The 22149-nt window shown below is 53.2% G+C and overlaps 4 protein-coding genes across 5 annotated transcripts; 2 read left to right on the top strand and 2 right to left on the bottom strand.

Annotated features, from left to right (window-relative positions):
• Positions 1–136: 136 nt before the first annotated feature.
• Positions 137–4293, bottom strand: H257_13501 (hypothetical protein). The gene is made up of 2 exons (XM_009841041.1): positions 2151–4293; positions 137–1583 (listed from the first exon to the last, which is right to left on the bottom strand). Exons 1-2 carry the CDS (start codon positions 4263–4265, stop codon positions 168–170), a joined length of 3531 nt encoding a protein of 1176 aa, XP_009839343.1. The 5' UTR covers positions 4266–4293; the 3' UTR covers positions 137–167.
• Positions 4294–6671: 2378 nt separating this feature from the next.
• On the top strand, positions 6672–7477 carry H257_13500 (hypothetical protein). Its single transcript, XM_009841040.1, has one exon. The coding sequence runs from the start codon at positions 6738–6740 to the stop codon at positions 7434–7436; it is 699 nt and encodes a 232-aa protein (XP_009839342.1). The 5' UTR covers positions 6672–6737; the 3' UTR covers positions 7437–7477.
• Positions 7478–7592: 115 nt separating this feature from the next.
• On the bottom strand, positions 7593–20853 carry H257_13499 (hypothetical protein). Its single transcript, XM_009841039.1, has 8 exons — positions 20780–20853; positions 20043–20725; positions 16508–19984; positions 16019–16460; positions 15613–15966; positions 9214–15476; positions 8933–9098; positions 7593–8857 (listed from the first exon to the last, which is right to left on the bottom strand). Exons 1-8 carry the CDS (start codon positions 20792–20794, stop codon positions 7721–7723), a joined length of 12537 nt encoding a protein of 4178 aa, XP_009839341.1. The 5' UTR covers positions 20795–20853; the 3' UTR covers positions 7593–7720.
• A 111-nt stretch (positions 20854–20964) lies between these two features.
• Positions 20965–22069, top strand: H257_13498. Of its 2 annotated transcripts, XM_009841037.1 has the most exons (5): positions 20965–21343; positions 21390–21474; positions 21525–21563; positions 21617–21743; positions 21812–22069. In XM_009841037.1, exons 1-5 carry the CDS (start codon positions 20990–20992, stop codon positions 21903–21905), a joined length of 699 nt encoding a protein of 232 aa, XP_009839339.1. In that variant the 5' UTR covers positions 20965–20989; the 3' UTR covers positions 21906–22069. The 2 variants fall into 2 exon arrangements, with proteins under 2 accessions (XP_009839339.1, XP_009839340.1); XM_009841038.1 differs by having other exon boundaries at positions 21617–22069.
• Positions 22070–22149: the final 80 nt, after the last annotated feature.

Raw genomic sequence — 22149 nt, 5'->3', positions numbered from 1 at the left:
TATATTATATTTTTTGAGAGACAAACATATATTTGTTGTGTTAAAAAATAATACTATATATTTTTGACAGACACACATATATTTGTTGTGTTTCTTGGTGCGATATGTATATATATATATACAGTATATAAAAATATTTTTGAGAGACAAACATATATTTGTTGTGCTTATCGATGCGATGCATGGGGTGTACTCCTCGACACGGCCGAGACGCCGTCGACAAACTTGGTGCGGAACACAACGTTCGCGTTGTTGAACATACCCTCCTTGAGCGACACGACGATGAATTGCGAGTGCGAAAAGTGCGTGCGGATCATCTGGCCGATGTTTTGCGTGTGCGACAAGTCCAGCGCTGCGTCCACCTCGTCCAGAATGTACATGGGCGCGGGCTTGAACAGCAACAGTGACAGGATCAGCGACAGCGCCAACAGCGAGCGCTGTCCGCCGCTCAGTTCGGTCAGACTCTCCTTCCACACCTGGCCAAACGCGACCTTGACCACGAGCCCGTCCAGCACCGTACCATGCTCGGGCGGGTCCAACTTGGCCGTCGTACCCGGCAGTAGCGTGCTAAAGATCGCGCCAAAGTCTGTGTTCACCTTGACCCATGTGGTTTCCAGCGCCTCGTTCTTCTTGGCGTCGAGCTCTTGAATCACGGCCGTGATCTTGGTCTTGTCGTTCTCGATGATCCCGCGCTTGGTCATCAAGCTCTGGTACTCGTGCTCGGCCTTTTCGATCATGCCCATCACTTTCTTGTTGATCTTCTTAGACAACGCACCCTGCGTGTCTTTGAGCCCCGCCAGCCGCTTTTGCGCGGTGGGGTAATCCTTTTGCCGAAAGTCATAGTCTGTGTGCTCCTTGCCAAAGTACTGCCGCTCCGTCGCGATCCAGCTGTGTGTGTCCAGCAAATGGTTGACGGCCGTGTGCGACGTCGTGGTTTCCTTTTGGATGCGCTGGATGCGGTGCTCGATCTTCTTGATCTCAATGTCGCAGTCGTTCATGGCGGTCTCGTGGCCATTGAGCTCGCCCTGCAGCGTCTTGAGTTCATTATCGCATGCGTTCAACGCATCCCGTTTGGCTTTGAGCTGGTCGCCCACGGCACGAGCGTCTCGCTCCACACGCTCCAAGTGGTCGGCGCACTTGTCGACGTCGGCCAAGAGCCGCACGCGATCGTCTTCGGCCGCTTTCAACGACTCGAGCGCGGTCTCACGCTCGCTTTGCACCGACTCGAGCTCGAGTTTGATCTCCGACAGCTCTTGGTCGTGCTGCTTGAGCACGTTCGACGCTGCCGACACGTCGATCTTGGCTTGTTTTTGGCGCACTTCCAACTGCGCGAGGCGACTGGACCGGGAGTGCTTGAGCGAGTCAATGTCTTGCTGCAGCGTGTCCACTTGATTGCGCAGCCGGGCGATCGCCGCCTCCGCCGTGTCCACACCCAGCTTGGACGTGACCAAGTCGTCCTGAATGCGATTGATTTCCTGCTGGATCATGCCGTACGACGTCCCTTGCATTTGGCTCTCAAGCAGCTCACGCTCGTGGTGTTTCAAATCCAACTGCTGATGCAGCTTGTGGTACACTTGCGCGTCCTAGCACGTTTGGTACAATCCTTAGATATTGTGTTATTCGTTAAACGTTTATGGAGATAGTGTGGAGAGTTGTTTCACCCGAAATTGCCAATTTTGGGATTATTTGTTTTGACATCGCCAACATCACTCGAACAAAAGCAGCATAATATTGTTCATTCGATTCGAAATTGGAGTGTTTGGGTGCTCAATCGAATGAGCAGAATAACCAAATCGGCAGAGAATCAAAGATCGACCAATCAAAACACAAATCATGAATCAACTAGCCAATCACATCCATTCTTCGAATAATTCAACATCGAACTAGTGTGTGATTGAAATTAGTGTGATACTGGACGATCTTTACAAAAGTCAGTACAACGAATAGATTTGGCAAAGAATCAGCACAAACGTCCAAATATTTTGGGTAAAAGGACAATATGATTCGCTCCAAAACAAAATGAATGAATCGATCGAAACAATGCATTTGCCTCTAAATTTTAAAGAGATAGTATATTTCGCAAGTTCAAAGACAATGTTTTCGAGTAGAATACACAATAGACACATACTATACATGAAAGACAAGCATACCTTTTCCAACGCTTGATATTGCGCGTCCAACTCGTCCAGTTCGTGTTCCGTGGACCGGATTTTCCGCGTGAGGTCAACGAGCACTTGAACTTTTTTCAGGATCGACGCATTGTTGGCGGGGGCGGACCCCCCCTGGAGCGTCCCGGCGGGGTCAAACGAGTCGCCCTCAAGGGTCACGGTCCGCGTCTGCACGTCTCTGTGGAATGTGACTTGCTTAGCCACGTCGCTCTTGTCGCAGATCAGCGTCGTGCCAAACGCGTACTCCATCGCAGGCTGGACGTCGCGGTCGCACTCGACGAGCTCGAGCGCTTCCCACACTTGTCCGCCTTCGGTACGTGCCACCGCCTTGGCCGCGGCCACCTTTTGTGGCGGCAGCACCTTTCGCGTGATGCGGTTGAGCGGAATGATGGTCACGCGGGTCTTGAGATTGCCGTGCTGCAGCAGCTGCTTGCCCGTCTGATCCGTGTCCACAACAACGTGGTACAGCTTGCCGCCCGCCGCCAGCTCAAGGGCCGTGGCACTCCAGTCGTGCTTTAACGTAAGCAGCTTGGCCACCATGCCCTTGACGCTGCTGGGGTCGATACGGGGATTGTGGTACTCGAAGCGGAGTTTGGATGACACACTCGCCGTCGCCTCGTCCAAGTCTCGACGAAGACTCTGCAGCGTGTGCTGGAGGTCGTGGCGCTGCCGCTTTACGGGGTTGTCTTCTGTGAACCCCAACCGCGACAGGTCGTCTTGGAGGTGTTGGATCTGCGCCGACAACGCTGCATGTTTGGCTTCCAACGCGGCATTTTGCGACTTGGTCGTGGCCAGCGCGGCTTGCTTGGTCTTCAAGTTCGTCTCCATGTGCTTGATCTTCATGGTCAGCTGATGCAAAAGCGACGTTTGTTCCTGCAGCTCCTTTTGGCTCGCGGCTAGCTGCTCGCCGAGCGATTTCTTGCTCACGTGGCTGCTCACACCAGCGTTCAGCGATTGGATTTCGTCGACAATCGCAGCGAGCGCGTCCGACTTGTCCGTATGCGCGGCTTGAATGCGGTCAAAGTCGGCTTGTTTGGTCGCAAGGGACGCTGCCATGGCGTCGATGGCGGCTTCGACGTCGCGGCGTTGATCTCGCAGTGCCTGGACGTTGGTTTCCGTGGCCGTGAGGCTGGACTGGGCGTTCGTGTGCTTCGTGCGCACCTTCACAAGCTCCTTCCCGAGGCTTTCTTCCTTGTCCTTGAGGCCTTGGAACTCGCCGCGCATGTGCTTGTTGCGGTTCAAGTTGATTGCGTCCAACTTGTCCTGCGTCGACTCCATCAGCGCTTCGTGGTGTAAACGCATTTGGGACAGCGTCTCGAGCTTGTCCTGGATGTCCTTGAGCTCCGTGGACGACTTGGCAGACACTTGCTCGGCCTTGGTGAACTCGTACGCAATGCAAAACCGAGCCAGGCGCTCCATCTCTGTGTTGTTGGCCGCCCACTGCATGTAGTTCATCTTTTCCTTGCGGAGCTTCTCGAGCGTCGGCGTGATTTCTTCGGCCAGGATCTTGTTGATCTCGTCCACCTTCTTCTCCTTCTTCCCCATCGTTTTGAGCGCAGACTGCTTCTTGTTCTCGTACATGCGCGTGCCCGCCGCTTCTTCGATCATACCAAGGATTTCAGGCGGCTTCATGTTCAGAACCTTGGTGATCCGACCTTGCATGATCAAGAAATGGGGGTTGTTCACGTTCAGCTGCACTGAGTGGAACAGGTTTTGGACCTGGTTCACTTGGGCGGTGTGGCCATTGATCAGGTACTTGTTCTTGCCGCCGATCACCACTTGCCGCGCCACCGAGATCTGCTTGTATTGCTCGTACCCGACGGGGCTCTTGGAGCTGTCTTCGTTGTTGAACAAGATCGTCACGCTTGCTTTCGTCACCCCTGCCTGCCCTTGTTTGTACACAAGTTCTTGCAGGTTACTCGCCCGCACAGCCGACAAGTTCGTGATCCCCAGGACGAAACAGATCGCGTCCAGGATGTTACTCTTGCCACTTCCATTGAGCCCCGTGATCGCATTGAACCGCGGGTCAAAGCCACTCACGACCGTGCGCGTGGCGTACGACTTGAAGCCATCGATGATCACCTCCTCGATGAACATGTTGCTCTCCCCTTGGACGACCACTTTCAAATTCCAACGAGAGCGGAAACAATTTTGATTGGCCATATTTGAAAGGGCCAATCATGGCACGAACACGAGCAATGGATTACTATATACTAGTACTAGACAATACTATTATTAATAATATTAATATTAATAGTACTCTTAATAGTACTACTAGTGTTACGTACTAGTAAAACGTTACTATAATATTAATATCAATATTATATTAATACTATTAATATACCAAAGGTGATTCTTGTAATTCCCGGCCAGCTTGGCCTACTTTCTGAGTGCCATAACTCGTCACCCATTCATCCGATAAGGCTGCGCGATAACATGCATTTTGAAGATCGTGACGAGCTTTATAACTTTATGCAGGTCCTATCATTTGTATCGCAAGGGCAATTTGCTCGTTGAATTTCTAAAATTGAAATTATCCTATGAATTTGGCCAGTAAGTCACTTGAATAATGTATGCCCGACTTCCTCAGAACCTGTTAATAATGATGTTAAAATAATTAATATAAAAACTGTATTACAAGTCCGACAAGCTCAATATTAAATGTTAAACGTATTGGATACAAGAGTACGTAATTTTGTCATCATAGTCCATGGATGATTGTGATTGGGCATTTGCTGGCCGGGAAGTGCATGCAGACCGGGAATTACATGAATCACCTTATATGGTGCAAGAAGCCTAGAAAGGACGATATTTTGAGCACTTTTTAGAGCGTTATACCATGTGCAGTATTATTATTTCCTGGCAAATTAACCTCAAAAACGATTGATCTCGACAAGGCGAATCGATTATGTTGTTCCAATTCACAATGAACGAAAAAATGCGATAGCTATTTTAGTTTAACCGATCGCCTTGCTATGGTGCATTTCAACTAAAGACTACAAAAAAATGCCTTGTCTTTCGACAGCTATTCCAACTTTGTATTGATATTTTTTAGGAAAATAAGCCGTAATAACGATAGAACTGGTCAAGACCAACAGAAGTTACGGTTCAAAATTTCGATTGGTGAAAAATTGATCGAGTAATAGAATTTAAACCAACCAGCCTTTTTGTATGGAAATATATGGAGCCAGGCACATTTTGGCCGAAAAGGAGCATCAAGTATATCTTGGTCTTTGTATGCAGCACTTATCCGTATGAACTTTTCCATTGTATCCGGATTATTCAGGATGTTTAACCTATTTACCAGATAAAAAACGTAAGTAAAAATAATTATTTAACGTCAAATTACGTGGGTTTAACTGAAATAACCGAGGCGTTTAATAGTAAAACGTCTCCTCCTGAGGATGGCCGATCTGTAGTCTTTAGATGAAATGCACCATACAACAGAAATGTATGAGCTCGGACGCATTTTGGCCACCCCATACGTCTTGACGTTTGTACGGGTCACTTATCCGTACACTTTATCCGTACGTAGATTGAGTTTAACCTATCTTTATCCAAGGTTTAACCAGGCAGATTACTGTTTACTGTTAACGCTTACCCCAAAACATATAGGTTAAATAGAAAAACGTAGGGCAAAAGATTTGGCCTTCTAGCCATAGTACAAACGTTACGTAACGTTATAACGTTATTAACGTTACTAGAACAATATGTAGTACTAGTACTAATTACTTCGAAGTATACCGAGTAAAAGATATCCTACGTTACAGTTAACGTTAAGTTAGACGAATGTTGATGGTGACAATCGGCAAATTGGTAGGGATGTGAGGTACAGTAGCACGTATCATGTTTGATCTTTGATAGGACTGCATCACCTACATGCACGTACTGCATCGTTGAGGAGATTCCAGTAAACTACCAGGTAGACACTGTACAGTACACTGAGCAGAAACGAAACTGTCGATAATCACCACACTCGCGGAACAATTGGTACCATCAAAGAATCACGTTTTCTCTTACCAATTCCATGACGTTGATCGGAAAGGTCTTCCGAAAGGACACTGCTGCTGCACTACTACTACTGTACTAGCACATCCGTTCAGTTGGCTGTACGTACGCACACTATGAGTCAGACGTTGTGAGCCTCCAATAAAAAAAGCTTCGCTGCCGAGTCAGGCCCATCAGTCACGATCCGTTTTGATTGGCTGTTGGTACTTCAACAAGGTTGCAACGCCAAGCGTATTCAGCCGAAACACTTACAGTACACCGTACAGTAGTATAACGTTACGATCATATCCTTCCCCTCACACACAGCGACACCTCCCATGACAGTACTGAGCTAGCCAGTCGCACAGAGCGGTTGCCCTTGTTGTAAGGACAGAGTTCATGCTGATGACTCGCATTGGCACCAAGATTCGCTCGGATTCAACTTGTCATCTTGCGACGGCCGTTTGCAACGTGTTGAAGTATCGACGAGCCAATCACATCGCCGCATCCCAAAGAACGAGATATTTTGAGATTCAAGGTCACTTTGCATTTGTCGTGCTCTCTCCAAGGCCACGCAGCTGGATGATCCGCTATGTAGGACCGCGCACGTTGGACAATGGTCTCTCTTCTCTGATCCAGAAGGAACAACATGCTGAAGATACCAAGCTTTGCAGCACCAACGCCGCACAAGACAAGCACAATTGGGCCAACAAGACCAACCACCTGCTGCTGGACAACATGAAAGGCTTTATCGTGCACGAGGTGGTGCCGCAAGTGTCCCCATGTGGCGATTACGTCGAGTACGTGTTTGTGATGGAGAACAGCCGATCCGGCACGACTTGGGATATCAAGCGCCGGTACTCGCTGTTCCACGACCTCCGCGACGACCTCGAAGAGTTGTTCGAGACCCCGCATTGCCACTATTGCAAGAAAGCCGTGGAACAATTGCAAGCGCTGTCGTTTCCACCCAAGCGCTTATTTCACTCGGACGAAACCATCCTGCAACGTGTCGAAGAGTTCCACGCGTACATCCAAGCCACGCTCAAGATTCTGTCGAATCCGTTCTACCGGAGTTGCTCCCTTGTATCGGTCCAAGCGCACAGTTTGATCAAGCGCTTCTTGCTCACTGGCATGCGGCGCCACGACGTGATCGAGTGCAAGCAGCACCACGCGATGTACTCTGTCCCGCTGCTGTTGCGGGAATTGCAACTCCACGCCAACGGCAAGCGGCTCGAGCCGATTGTCGAACAGCCGTCCCTGTCTCTAGCCAAAGCTTGCTAGATTAACTTAACTTTACATTAATTGCATGTGTGTATCATGTACGTGCAAATGTTGCCACCACTTTACCTTTGTGGCCACACTCTTACTTGATCCTTGTGGATGTAAGTAGCATACCTCAAACAGCATTACATATTGCATCTCAAGGGCAATGCATCCTGGCTAGGTACATGAACTGTACATCGTTCCTAGACATTCAATCCTATTATTCCTGCACTGAAATCCCCTTTTCGAGCACTACCGGTACATATACACTAGATGAAAGTTCGCTATGATTTCCTACTTTGCTAATATCGTAAACTGCAAAAGCACGCGACGCCAGCCTTGATCCAGTACTCTTGGTCGCAAAACAGCACTTGCGCGTTGGTCTCGGACACGAGCGAATTGCGCCAAATGGTCGGTCGAATGGACGGGATTTCAATCCACATGACAAAGTTCGTGGAGTGGCCCGTGGTACTCAGGGTGCCCGTTCGCGTGAGGATCTTGTACACAGGGCACCGGTAGATGCCCCCCGTGGGGGCTTGTCGCTTCTGCTGCGGGTGCAGGTGCATCAGGGGCATCTTCGCAAACAACTCCTTGGGGAACGGGTCGTCGAGGCTCGCCAGCTCCTTGTTCCACCGCGCACCTTCCAAGAACAACCCGTACACGTAGCACCCTTCCGCCGGCCGGTCCGTGACGTCGTGGAGGTCCTGCTGCATCATGATGAACTGGAAGCTGAGCGTGTCGATGGGCAACTTCTGACGGCGCGCGTGGTTCTGGATGATACCAGTCATAAACCCCTGCGGAAAGAAGAACCCGGAGATCCAAAACACGGTCGGGATGCCCTTGTCGATCCAGTTGGAAATGAACGTGAGCCGGTCAATCAGGTCCGCCACCCACAGCGTCAGCGGCTTGAGCGACGGGTACGCCTTGCCTTCCCAAAGCGTCGGCACTTTTTGGTCGTACAAGCTGTTGCCCATGCTTTCGAGCTCGGATGAGAGCACGATCAGCCCCTTGAGGCCCTTCTGGACTTGCTTGAGCGTGTCCTTCATAACCCCCAGCAGTTTGTTGAACCGTTCGACTTCCTGGGCCAGCACCGTGTTCATGCTCTCCGTGTACATGACGGGGTACTTGACTTGCACAAAGTCCAGGTCAAAATTGGGCGGCAAGCTCGTTTCAATCGTCTTTGCCGCGTCTGCGATCGTGTCCTCCCGCGACTTGCCCGCCCCAGAGCTCATGCGCGGCTGGAGGCTCAAGATGATGTCAAACATGTCGTACGTTTCAGCTTGTGCGCACGTGATGTTGGCGTTGTCGTGCATACCAAACACTTCGGGCTCGGGGTTGATCGGCAGCGAGTTGATGTAGTCCACGTACGACGCGTACGGCGCCTTGGGGTTGCACGGAATCGAATTGTACACCCCACTCGACGAAAACTTGTACCCGTCCTACGCGCCAGACGTGAGGTATTTTTCTTGCACCATAGTCAAAACCAAATCAACGTTAACGGCTCGAGGTCGTACCGTCAAAATGTCCGATTTGAAATACGTCATGAGGATCACGTCCGACGTGCGCATGTCCTTGTCGTCCGTGATGCGACCGCCATAGTTGATCATCGACGTCATCACTTGCAGCACTTCAAACGGCACTTTGTCGTACGTGTCCAAAAACATTTCAAGTTGCGCCACACTAGTCAGTAGTTAGTAGTCATATAGTTAGTACCAGTCGTCGTCCAGGACCACACCAGTCCAACCAAAATAACAATTAGGTACTTCCTAATGTCGAAACAATAAATAGGTACTACCTAATGTCAAGGTCTGTTTCGTTGAACGAGTACGGAATGTTCCAGCCGAGGGCCCCGAAGCGCTTGCGCTCGCACACGATGGCGTGGTAAAAGCACAGCCCAAAGAGCAGTTTGCAGAACACACCGGGCTTGTTGGTCTTGGTCAGGCTGTCGTCGTTCAGTTTGAAGTACGTGTTCTTCAGGTTCGCCCTCAGTCCCTTGGGCGCTTCCTTGGTCATTTTCACACCGTTCTGCAGCACAGACGTCGGAAACACGGGCGTGGGCATGCTCGTGAGCCACAGCCGAAAGTCCACGTGCAGCTTGGCCGGGTCCAGCTCTTCGCAGATCCGCTCCAAGTCGGACATCCACGACAGCGCCAAGTGGCAGTTTTGCAGCAGCACCCACTCCCCCTTGAGCACGGCGTTCTCGATTAGCCGGACCGCCAACGTGCCTTGACCCTGCCCCAACGCAATGCTTTTCAACTTGGTGTCCATCTTGGTCGCGATTGCAAACGTGAGCAGGTCCTTGGCAGGGTCGCTGCCTTGCGACAAGACAAAGATAAGCGGCGACACGGGCGTCGAGTCTTCAAACGTCTCCTGCAAATCAAAGGGCGGGGGTTCGATGAACTCCTTCCCCAGCTTTTCAATCACCAAGTTCTGGATGCCTTGCATCATCTTGTCTGGTCGCAAGCTTCGCAGGATGCACAGCCGCTGGAACCCGTCAAGCATGTCGTGCCATCCCCCCGGAAGCTGGACCATGTGTGGCTCGCTGCTGTCAAACATCGCCCGGTACGCTTCCTTCTCCTTGCCGAACGACTCGGCAAACCCGATGAATGCCGGCAGTGACGACACCCGGCACAGTTCGGTCCACGCGTACCCCTCCAGCCAGTGCGGCGCCGGGTTGTCCAGCGATACGGGGGTTCCAGGGGCCATGCCGCTGAGTAGAAACCGCCACTCGAGCGCGTTGATGAGGTCGCTTCCTTGCAAGATCTTGATGGTGAGCAAGAACGAAAAGAGCAACTTGTGCTTTTCAAACAGCGATCGACACACGTTCTTGTACACCGAGTACGTGAACGTGTCGTTCAGGTACTGCAGCCGCTGCTCCAACACGCTGGACTGTTTCGCCGCCAAGATGGCGCGAATGAAGATGTTGGTGAACCACGGCAGCGAGTACTGGTACATGGGGTCGACGCGAGACAGGTCGGCGATGCAAAAGAACAAGAGCGCCGCGCGGTACGCCACGGGGCGGTACCCGTTGCTCCGGGCATCGATTTCCTTTTCCGTTTCCTCCGCCTCCTTCATTTTTTCCACGACAATCGCCGACGTTTGCTTCGACGACGCGAGCGTTTCAATGAGGTTTGTGTCGTCCAAGATGTTGCCCTGGGAATGGGACAGCAGGTACAAGATTTGGTTTTCAATGTCGTACAGTTGCTTCTTGGACTCGGCGTTCGATAGCACGAGCTCGTTTTTCTTTTCGGCGAGCTCGGGCATCTCTTTTTGCACGACGACGTTGAGCAGTTGTTCTTCGAGCCCTTTCATTGTGATGGTAAAGTTGAGCAAGCTCACTTTTACGCACACTTCGGGGGGGTAGTGCGGGTTGGCGAGTTTCGTTGTCATGTAAAACCGAAAGCAGTCGTTGTACGGAATGATGTTTTCCCCCAGACGAATCACATCTTGGCCGCCTTGCTTGAACTTTTGCTGCAATAGCACGGGCTCCAACGCCGCGTCAAGCTCCTCTGTTACGTTCTCTAGCACGACCCACTTGCCAAATCGGATGCCATTTTCCAGTGCGCGCAAAAAGTTCTTGTCCGACTGCTTCACCACGTCCATGCCGTTCTCGCACAAGCTTTTTTCTTTGCCCAGGTTTTTCACAAACCGATTCGCTTGCCCTTGGGGGTCAATCATGAGCGGCCACCGCCGCGCGCGCGAGATAATGATCCCGTTCTGGGTCGACACCGAGTCGGTGGGAAGGCCAGCAATTTGCCACGTACGGAGCTTTACCGGGTCTTGCAGTGTCACAACGATGTCACATCCTTTGGAATGGGGTACATGGTACTTTTGAAGCGCAGTGTGCCAACTGGTCACGAGCGCATCCCGAAACTCGGCCGTGAACGCGCCTTGGTAACTGATCGTGCCCGCACTGACCAGGACGTCGCCGGTGAGGTTGACGTAATCTTCGTTCAGCTGCGCCACCGTGGCCTTCCATCTCGTTTCTTCGCCCCCCAGCCCGCCAATGAGCTTGTCGGCATTGGCTAGCTGTACTTGGCATTGAATCACTTTAGCCGCGAGCTCTTCTTTCTTGGTGATCGCCGCGTTGTAGCTGCGTTCGAGCTCGGCCAACCGGTCCGTGACCTGCTTCAAGCCGGCTTGGGCGCCGCGGAGGATCTCCATGGTCGCGTCGAGTTCTGTCTGGGCTTCAGCCAGCGCTTTCTTCTTGGGCTCGACCGACTTGGCCACAAAGTGGTACGTGTACATGGCTCGCGCCCACATGCAGATGGCCGTGCATGCTTTGGACGACTTTTCAATCATTTCCGGGGTGAAGTTGGGGTCGTCAATGTACGGCTGCACTTTGGCGATGGTCGCGTCAGGGATGTTGTCCTTGTCAAACGCAAACAGCGACTCGAGAAACTTGTTGGCGTTCGCGAGCACCACCTTTTGCGCCACGTCCCAGTAGTCAGAGATCTTCTTGCCGGGCTTGTCCGGGTCAGCCTTCATCGTGGGTTTGTGCTGGAAGAGGATGCACACAACTTCCATCGTGAGCTTGACGCCACTCGGAGGGGTCTTGAGGGACTTGACTTCGTCGATGTCGGACTTTTTAAGTTTATTGAGGCACGCCACGGCCGCGTCGAGCGCCGGAAGCGCTTCATCGAGGTCCCGCTGGGCCGAGTCGGCGATTTCCTTGGTCGCTCTCGCCTTGGTTGACGCGTTGGCTTCTTCCTTTTCGACCACGGCCTTGGTCACGTCGGCGTCCGCGCGGTCTTTGGTAATTTGGATCATCATTTGCTCGACTTCAATCTGAGTGGCGGCGAGCACGGGCTGCAACTCGACCAAGTCGTTTTGCATCGTCGCAACAATCACTTTGGTTTCGCTGAGCTTGTCCACGCCGTTCTGGAGGCGGAACTTCATCGTGTTGACTTCTTCGCGTTTGGACACGAGCACAGTCTTGAACGTCGAGAGGAGCTCGAGGTAGCTCGTGGGGGTCACGTAAAAGTACCGCCGGAGGATGGAAAAGTACTCCTTGGACTTGGCTTCGACGCTCTGGTGGATAGACTTGATCACTTCGACCAGGTGCTGCATCTGGTCGGCGTCCCCGAGCTTGAGATTCCCATCGCTCAAGATGGCCGTGGCCACCGAATTGAGCGCTTCCGCGGGCCATTCGCTGAACCAGTCGATGGTGCAGCAGTTGACGAGCGATGGAAACATGCGCAGGCGGTCTCGAAAGGCATTGCCGATCGGACTCATGCAAATCACCAAGTGGATGTTCTTGCGTACGCGGACAATGTACTGTGAAAAGATGTTGGTTTTGGTTGGTGGAATTTGCTTCTTTTGGCAATCAATCTTGCACGCGTTCACGATTTGGTCCATGTCTTCGGGGCCGTACAGATTCGGAACCGACCCCGAGTTGAGCACGCCGTTGAGATCTTCCAACATGGTTTCGTTGACGACCTGGACGTCGGAAAAGAGAAATACCACGGGGCTGTCCTTGAGCCCCGCGAGGAGCAGACACCGCTTGACGTCGTCGCGCCACTCCACCATGCCGTACCCCTTGACAATCTCCACCTGGAAACACGTGTACCCTGCCATGAACGTTGCCAGTTTGGTCAAGCTTTGGCGGCCGCTGCCCCCCACCCCCAGCAACAACGCGTTGCCCAGCGGTTGACGAATGATCCGGGAAATGCGAGACACGTGCTCGACGGCATCGATAAACAACACGAGCGGCATCGGCGTCTTGCTCTCGGCGTTGTGGTCCATCAAGTACTCTTCGATGATCGGCAACAACTTGGTCACGTCGACAATCTCTTCGTAGATCTTGGGGTCTGCCCCCGGCACCAAGTAGTCTCCATACATCAAGTACGGGGTTTGCACAATCGTTGGATAGTCCGTCTTGAAATACGACTGAGTAGTCGACCGAAGCAAGTCGGTAAACCACTGGTGGTCGTCCTGGGACACCATGCGGTCCTCAAATACGCGCTTGCACTCGTGCACCCACAGCCGCATGAACCCGACGCCGTCCTGGATCTTGCGGGCGTCGCACATCAAGCACCCCTGGAAGATCTTGGCGAGGTCTCGCAGGTTGAAGGTGTAGTGGCTCTTGGCGGGGGTCGGGAGCAGCTCTCGACAGATCGTATTGTATACATGGATAGACGCTTGGACACAGTCCTTGTCTAGTTTCTGCACATCTGGGGCGAACGACGCTAGAAAGCTCGACAGAATCGTGCTAAAGATGATCGCCTTGTTCTCGTCGTTCAGCTCGGCGTAGCACACGACGTTGAAGTGCCGAAGCAACCGCATCGTGATGGGGTTGCGACCGCCCCCCGGGGGGCCCATCGACGCCACGTACAGCACGTCGATGATGCTCCGGAATTGCAGCAGCTTCCGGTCGTACCACCCGCCCTGGTCAAACCACTGGCGGATGAGCTCGAGCGGCGGCTGGGCAAAGTACTTTTCGCGCTTGGGCATGTTGAGGTCGTCCACGTACACGACAAACTTTTTGCCCGCGGGGGGCCCGAACACCCCTTTGCGACGCTTTTCCATCTTGCTGTCGAGCAAGTCTTGGGTCTGGTTGGCGCTGGTCTGGGCACTGAACGTCATGGCGATGGGCATGTAATCCGCGTTCAGTGACGCGAGGAAGCGCGAGATGTTGACCGTCTTGCCGGTCCCCGTGGCGCCCACCATAAGCACATGCTTTTCAATCTTAATCAGCTGATCCAGGAGAAACGTGTTGCGCACGCTGTCTGATGTGGGCACGACAATTTCGGCAAATGAGATCTGGGCGGGCACCCTGTACGGGGCGATTGTGTCCATCCATGACACCCACTTGTGCTCCTTCATCGAGTACGCGTAGTCGTACACGAGACCTTTGAGCGGGACAGCTGGGTTCATGTTGTTGCTGAGCATTTGCAACCGCAAGTACGCGTCAAAACGACTTCGCCCCTGGTCGTTGGTCGTGGCCCCCACAGACCATACCAACGCAAACACAAAGATGGGCTCGATGTCTTGCTTGAAGGCGGCATCGGGGGTCGCGGGTTCGGCGGCGAAGTACGGCGACAGAAAGCAGTTGAGGATGCTCATGAGGCTCTGGCACAGGTTGTTGTCGATAGTCGGGACCAGTTCCACAAGGTACGACCGCATGAATGCGACAGACGAGTACAAGTACACGTCGAACAGCTTCAAGAACGAGATGGCGTGGGGCTGCAGAAGCTTTGGGAACGTTTCCAGCCAGCTCGTGACCAACGGCTGCAGCCCCAAAGTGCTCGGCTCCATGTACACCATACCCGTGCGGCTCACGGTGGCCGGTGACGCCACGGACAAGTCCTCCACTTCGAACATCATGGTCATTTGATAGCTCATCTGAAGCATCTCGCCAGAGTTCAAACACAGCTTCTTGTTGTCGTCCAACACAGTGTTCATGTTTTCAATCCAGATGGCGTCCACCGGTCCGTCAAAGATGATCCACTTGCGGTCCGCCTTGGTGCAGGAGGCCGCCACGCGATACAGCGTGCTCAAGATGCCATCCTGCCATTCGTGAGTGTTGGCATCGAATTCCCCGTACAACTGGCCCATCGTGATCGACTTGGGGTTGAGCTGGTACTTGACGACTTTTTCATAGGCAAACCCCGATTCGCCTCGGTTTTTCAGCTCCCCCAATGCCTCCGCCAGCACGTCAATGTTAGCCGACTTGCCGCCTCCCGTAGCCCCCACAACCATCAACCCATGTCGCACCACGATAGTTTCGTACAGTTGAATGCACTTGGTCAAAAAGTACGGCACCGGCTGCAGCCCCATGTGCTGCGTCTTAAGTTTAATCACAGAAATCAGAGCTCCCAAGTCAATGGCCGGGCGACACTTTCCTAAAAATAGGTCCGAGATGATGCCGTTGAACAATGGGATGTCGTGTGCCAAGAACTTGGGCAAATTCACGTCTTGCAGTGCGCGAAGGAGGAGCACGTCTTCGTCCATGTCTGGGTCCGACCGCTTGAGGTTCCCCGCGGCAGTAATCACCGTTTTCACGGCACGCATGCCGTAATCGTAGTGACTCTGCGACGACAACTGCTCCGAACACAGCTACAGCATCACACATACAAACGATATGTTGAGTTCATTGCCCAATGTGTTGAATCAAACATGCTATATATAATCTATAAGTTTGACGGTATGGCCTCATAACGTTCAAAGGTATAAACTATTCAAACGAAGGTACCTTGAACGTGGTGACCATTTTCGCGCCCAATGCATGGGCATCCGCAAACCCGTACGCGAAAAACATGATTTCCCCAATCAAAGCGTAGTCTGGCACCATCATGGCCACCGGTCGGAAGAGCGCCGCCAAACTGTCGGGCAGCTCCGATCGGCCGGCGTACCCCGGGTTCATCGTGATAAACACGCCGAACTGGTCGCTGAGCTTGATGTCCGAGTCCTCAAAGATAATGCGCTGGTCGCCGCGTCGGATGCCGAGCTGCAGCGTCATCACTTGCTGCCCCACCACACTGAGCACTTCAATGTCGATGCGATTGAACTCGTCAAAGCACGCCCACGCGCCGCACGAGGCCAGACCCTGCGCCACGTGTTAAAACCCCAAGTATGGCACGTTACATGAGACACGGTACTTTGAAAAATTTGCCCATCGCAATGAAATCCAGCCCATCCGAGCAGTTGAACACAACGCATTGCTTGGCAAGTGCCTTGGCGAGATCCTTGGTCGTTTCGGTCTTGCCCGTGCCGGCTGGCCCGGCGGGGGCCCCCCCCAAGATCATTTGCAACGCCCCCATGAGCGTCAAGTAGCACTTGTCCGTGAGGGGGGTGATCACGAGCCGGAACGAATTGCCCAAATATTCGTACCCGTATGGGCGCCTCGACGTGACCATCTGCGCAAACAGGTCGTTGTCCCAGTAGTACTTGAGCTGTGAGCTCCACAAAAAGTCGGCTTTGGCCTGCACGTTATTGGCCACAAGTTTCTTGGTCACGTCGCGCGCGTGCACGTCGATGACGGTGAGCGCGCCCATGGTGATGCGAGTCATTTTATCGAGGTTGCCTCGCACCATTTTGACCCTAAAAGCCATGAGAAACGACATTCCTTTTGAATAACGATAGAGTACATGTCGGCCAATTGGCCCAGTTGGCGCTGCAGCATGGCCTTGACGCCGTCCGCGCCGCTTTGGTCCATCGCTTCCTCCATTTCCCGCGTCCAGTGCATTTGACTAGCATTCAACACACACATCCCGGGCCACTTTTGGACCCACTTGGACCGGTCCACACGGACGTAGTCGATGATGGCTTGGTGCATAATGTCTCGAATGGACGTGCGCATCATGTTTTCCACCTCAAGCATCCAAAACTCGACGTTCTTGCCGTTCGGGTCGATGGGTTCGTGCATTTTCACTTGTTCGCCTTCGGCCGAGATCATGGCCGTGATCGTCAAGTCGTCCTGGAACTCGACTTTGACGATCCCTTCAAAGCACTTTTTCAAGTGCGGCTGGACCAACTTGACATCTTTCGACTCGGACAAGATCGACAGCAACTCGTCGTTGGACAAAAAGTAAAACCGGGCAAAACTCGACCGCTTCACCTCCAAGTAGTCGCTCAGTCCCTTTTGCACCATGTCCAAGAAGATATTGCTTTCTTTGAACTTTTCCAGCAGCTTTTGCGAATTGCAAAAGTCCACTGCCCGCGGCTTGGTCTTGCCCGAGCTGAGCGTTTGCCGCCAGTTTTTGTCCACGGATGCAAAACGCTTGCCTTCGAGGGGCAGCTGTTTGTTGATGTCTGGCGATTCAAAGATAGGCTGCAAGTACAGCCACGACCGCTGCACCGCCAGCCACTCCTCGAGCACTTCGCTCACCAGTTGCAGCGTCGCATTCCACTCGGTGATCTGTTCTTCGAACGGCCCTTTGAACGATGAAAACATCATCGCCTGTGTCATTGTAATGTGCTCGTCCAGCACCATTTGAATTTCGTCGACGCCTTTGATAATGTACGTGCCAGTTTCTCGATACGAAATGATCTGCAGGTCGATGGCGTCCCACTGCTTCTTCATGGCGGCCAACGCCACGTCGATCTGGTACTCGCGCCCCGCCGCCTCGCTCACTTTGACAATGTCGTCGATTTGGTCGAGCAAATTCAGTCGAAAGATCGAGTTCAGGGTGAAACTTTCGTCCAGCTCGAGCGTGAACCCCAACACGCGACTGAGTTCATTCCAATGACGTGGCCGCATGCCCGGGTTCCGCAGGGCCACAATCAGCGGCACGTACGGCTTGAACACGTTGATTTGCTCCTTGATGGTCTCAGCAATCTTGGCACATACGTCGTTGCCGCTGTTTGCGAAGAACTTGGTCGCTTTTTGGATCGACGTGCTGTACGTGTCGACAGATTTTTCGATTTCTTCGGCGTTCACGTCCGTGAAGCTGCCTTGGGTCCACTGCTTCCGCGACTGAATCCAATTGTACGATGACGCCCAGAGGAGGTTGTACGGCTCAAAGTTCTTCTTGGCCACTGCCAGCATGTCGTAAGCAGTCACTTCCTTGCCAAATAGCGTTTCCCGAGAATTGAACACGACGGCGTCCTGCGTCGCCTGGTCCAGCTTCTTCTGTACCGCCATCGCATGATGCGCAATGTCCTCAACGTGGCTCAAGTTGTCGTACCGGGAAAACGCATCGACTTCTTCCACGAGCGAACTTAGCGTCTTTTCAAACCGATCTTGCTCGGCTTCCATCTGCTTGGCGAACTTGACCTTGCGCTCCTCTAGTGCCCATTTGAACCGGGCGCTCTGCGTAGCGATGCGGTTGGGCCATCCCAGTACGTTCCACTTTAGTCTCAAGTGGTCGTCTGACACCATGAACTGAAACTCATCCACCAAGTCGTTGTTGCCCAGCATGAGCCGGATTTCTTCCTGGAGCGGTTGGATCGCCGCGGGGACGCCCGCAATATAATCTTGCAATTGCGTCAACCCTTCGACGTCCTTGGGCGTCACGGCCAAGTTGGCGTTGATCTCTTCAAAGTTGCCAGTGAGTTTGGTCGAGAGGCGGTAGCAATAGCTGACTTGGGTCTCGAGCAACTTGGTGTAGATTTCACTGTGTTTCTTGGCCAAGATCGTGCGCACGTTGGACAAGTCCACCGACACAATGCCGAGGTTCACCGGTTGAGCTGGGATGTTGTCCAGGATTGTGCGCTCGGCATCGCGATGCTTTTGAATCACGCGGCGCAGTTCGTTGAGTTCCATGGGGGGTGTCACGTCCACTTCAGCGGCGTCGGCGGTGTCGTCTTCTTTCGACTTGGCTTCGGGGGCCTTGACCATCCCCCCCAAGTAGTCGGCCACGTTTAAGTTGAGCAGCGGCACGTACTTGCTGAGCATGCGGTGGAACGCGTCCATGGGCACCAAAGCGTCGCTCAAGCAGGTGTGTACATGCGCCAAGAGCTGCTGCACCCACTCCTCGTTCAAGTCGATGCAAGGGATGCAGTCTTGATGAGGCCAAAACAACCGGTCCATCACCAATCGCTCAATCAACTCGAGTGCTTTAACCCGGGCCAGCACCGTTTCGAATTGCGAGCTCGCCGCTTCGAGGAACGCCGACGGCGGCGTCGCGTACTCAAAATCGTGTCCGTCGACCGCGTCGATCGGTTCCAGCGGGCACTTGTCGCCGTCGTCCTTGTTCTCGTCCAGCCACGCCTGTATCTTGGCTTGTCGGTCAGCGATCGCGTCTTGGTTGAGCACCTTCACGTCGGCCGACACGACCACGTCCACCTTGAACAGCGGCGTGTAGTTGTTGCATGTCTTGAGCGTTTCCTCCGAGCACACCACGTCCACGTCGTTCGTGTCCCGGACCACCACGGTCTTGGCGCTCATGTTTTCGATAAACGTGGCGTACGCGTGAAACGTGGAGAAGATCAAATTCCGTAGCGACTCTTGGGCCATAAAGTTCACTCGGCGGAGAATGCGCTGGAGCGGCGTATCCTCGTACAGGTTGCGGTGGCTTTCGGCCAAGTTATAACGCACGCTGCCACTCATGTCCGCCCCCCCCATGTGTGCCTGGATCGCTTTCGCGGCCGCGCGCGTCCAATTGTCCCGTAGAAACCGCATCGCGTTCTGGTTCACTTGGTTCTGCGTCGCCACAAAGTCCGTCACCACGACCGACCGAGCGCCGTCCGTCGAGTCCACGGCCTGCTCCGTCTTCATCAATGTCTGGCCCATGATGTTGTTGGAGAACTGCCGGACGTCCAGAAGCGCGCGGATCGCCGGCAGCGAGCTCAAGAACGTGTCCGTCGTGGCACGGACGAACCGGTCGTTGTAGTCGTACGGCGCCACGGGCACGACGCCGCAGTCGGGAGGAGGGCGAGGTACGTGACGCGTGGGGTACAACAACATGGGGAACTCACGCTGCACGTCGGCCAAGTTGGTTTCCAAAATCAGCGCGTTCATGGTGCGCATGTACGCTTCGTTCACTTCTTCGAGCAGTTGCGCCGTCCGGGCGTTCGTGGACAGCCTCGACGACGACAGCGCGTACGACAAGATGCTGTTGACGCGGTCCGAGTCGAGTTGCGCTTCCACGTCGTTGGGCATGCTCTCGACGTAGAGGGAGAACCTGTTACCACAACATGGATATTGAATGTACAATACATGGGGGATGCAGCCGCCAGTACCTCAGTCGCGCTTCGGATTCTCGCCGGCGATCGACGCATTCGAGGAGGCGGTCCACAAATCCTTGGCGAGACTCGACGTCAAAGCATAAATAAACTCGGGGAACGAGCGGAGGTCCAACGCGAGCCCCCGCCATCCACGACACGACAAACATGTCGTGCTGCATGTCGAACGAGGTGACGGTGCAGTAGGACCAGTTGCCCACGACACCCGTCTCTTCATTCACGCTCAATCCCACGGCCTTTTTCGGTCCTTTGCGTACCCAGTCCTGGGCGGCCACGTCGGAGGTGTCGGAGAAGAGTCGCAGCGGCAAGTAGCTGCGTGTGAATGGCTTTTGGTCGGTGATGGTGTTGTGTGGAACGTTCTGTTCGAGGAACTGGACAAGGTCCAACGCCTTGAGGGACGTTGGCGTGGTGGGAGGATGCTGGCTATGCGTATGTATGTGCTGATTTGTGGGAGGTATGGCAGCCAGATCTGACTTGGAATGGGATTCTTTGATCAGTTTTTGCCGCGACCGAGAAGGCGACATGGCGGTGCTGCCACCCACGACTGGAATCGTCACGTCCGACTTCCTCGTACGATCCAACACACTCTTTTCGTACTGATCTAGCTGTTCCATGACACTGTGGATCGAACTCACAGACGAGTGCTTGCCTCCGCCCTTGAGCGATTTCTTCTTGGGACCCTAATGGCATTCATATGGTCATCTAGGGAACCTCGTAGACACATCAAGGCGTACCTTCTTGGCCTCCATGTCGACCGGGAAGCGCTATCGGCAGGGCGAGAGGACTCGGCGGATATGGCGCAGAGCAGAACCGAACGAATGTTGTAACTGGCACGACCGTTCGGCGCGGTGAAAAAAACGTTCACTTTGAATTCATCCGGATACCCAGCTTCCGATTAAGTACTTATTTTCAGAGTGTAGGTCCCCCTCCATTATTGGGTCAGCATGTCGAACATCGACGACGAGCTCGATGAGGCCATGATGGAAGATGAGAACGAGGGGGGGCTCACGCAAGACGACGTGGAGGGAGACGGTGACAACATTGATGATGTGGACAAGACGCAATCCACGGAGAATTCCGACAACGAGAATGATCTGAACGACGGAGGCGACGTCGATGCCGGGGACGAGACAGGCGAAGACAACGACGAAAGCGCCAAGGAGGACGATGACGAAGAGGAAAGTGAAGAATCAAAGAACCTAGCCAAGCTCAAGTTCATCCAGAATTTGCCTGAGGGAGCGAAACGACAACACGAGCAATTCCGGCGCTCCCATTTCGACAAATTCGTCATCAAGCGCGTACTGCAATATCGCATTATCCTCCATGTGACTTGTGGGTGTGTAGTGCATGATGCAAGTGATTGAGGAATGCTCTGGAAACGATCGAAAAGCGCCAGCCGTGCACATTAACCTGGCGATTGTCATGTCCGGTCGGAATTCCATCGCGCGATTTCCATCGTCATGTGCTTGTCATGAATAGGTTTGGCCAAGAAGTTTGTCGGCGAATTGACCGAAAAAGGTACGTTGTTGGAGGTGTGTCTTGTGGAGTATTCATGGTCGGCTATTCTGTAGCTCGGGAATTGATGCAGAAGAATGGAGACACGGGACCGATCCGGCCGCATCATTTGAGGGAAGCCCATCGAAAGTACTACAAGGCCCATCCATTGGCGAGAGGCCGTCAGCGCCGACGTTTGCTTGCGTAATGTTTAAGCTGACACCCGAGAAACCCTCGCCTGCGTTGAGACTTGTGGTCGTGAATGGCTTTAGGAAGGGTTGGACAGGCTCCATATATTGTGGCGCGTCGCCTAAAGGACGCGGCAAAGTAAATCTCCATGGACAAGCTGATGTATCTGTCAGTTGAGTCCCTCCGTTGCCATGACGACATGAATCGCGCAGGTTGACGTTCATATTGTTATCGCCACAAGTATCAGGCAATGTGAAGTGGATGAATTCACCACGGTGGGTTTAAAATCAGCTTGGTTAAAGTATGCCCATTGTAGAATAAAAAAGAAAACGATATTTTGGGGTAAATATTCGCCATTTGCCCTCAATTTGCGGTCGTTTTTGCCAATTTTGACGTGTTTTTGATTGCCCATCGTAATTCC

The sequence above is a fragment of the Aphanomyces astaci genome (assembly GCF_000520075.1).
Source record: "Aphanomyces astaci strain APO3 unplaced genomic scaffold supercont1.49, whole genome shotgun sequence".
NCBI lineage: Eukaryota > Oomycota > Saprolegniomycetes > Saprolegniales > Verrucalvaceae > Aphanomyces > Aphanomyces astaci.
This window is presented reverse-complemented; position numbering and strand designations above follow the sequence as displayed.

What these genes read in the sequence shown, in the direction of transcription:
- H257_13498 (XM_009841037.1), top strand. Translation starts at nt 20,990, where the DNA reads ATGTCGAACATCGACGACGAGCTCGATGAGGCCATGATGGAAGATGAG. An exon ending in ACAAATTCGTCATCAAGCGC is followed by an intron (nt 21,344 to 21,389) that starts GTACTGCAATAT and finishes GTGGGTGTGTAG; the next exon opens with TGCATGATGCAAGTGATTGA. An exon ending in CCTGGCGATTGTCATGTCCG is followed by an intron (nt 21,475 to 21,524) that starts GTCGGAATTCCA and finishes TGTCATGAATAG; the next exon opens with GTTTGGCCAAGAAGTTTGTC.
- H257_13499 (XM_009841039.1), bottom strand. An exon ending in GAAACAGACCTTGACATTAG is followed by an intron (nt 9,099 to 9,213) that starts GTAGTACCTATT and finishes ACTACTGACTAG; the next exon opens with TGTGGCGCAACTTGAAATGT. An exon ending in TCAAATCGGACATTTTGACG is followed by an intron (nt 8,858 to 8,932) that starts GTACGACCTCGA and finishes TCTGGCGCGTAG; the next exon opens with GACGGGTACAAGTTTTCGTC.
- H257_13500 (XM_009841040.1), top strand. Translation starts at nt 6,738, where the DNA reads ATGATCCGCTATGTAGGACCGCGCACGTTGGACAATGGTCTCTCTTCT.
- H257_13501 (XM_009841041.1), bottom strand. Translation starts at nt 4,265, where the DNA reads ATGTTCATCGAGGAGGTGATCATCGATGGCTTCAAGTCGTACGCCACG. An exon ending in AATATCAAGCGTTGGAAAAG is followed by an intron (nt 1,584 to 2,150) that starts GTATGCTTGTCT and finishes CAAACGTGCTAG; the next exon opens with GACGCGCAAGTGTACCACAA.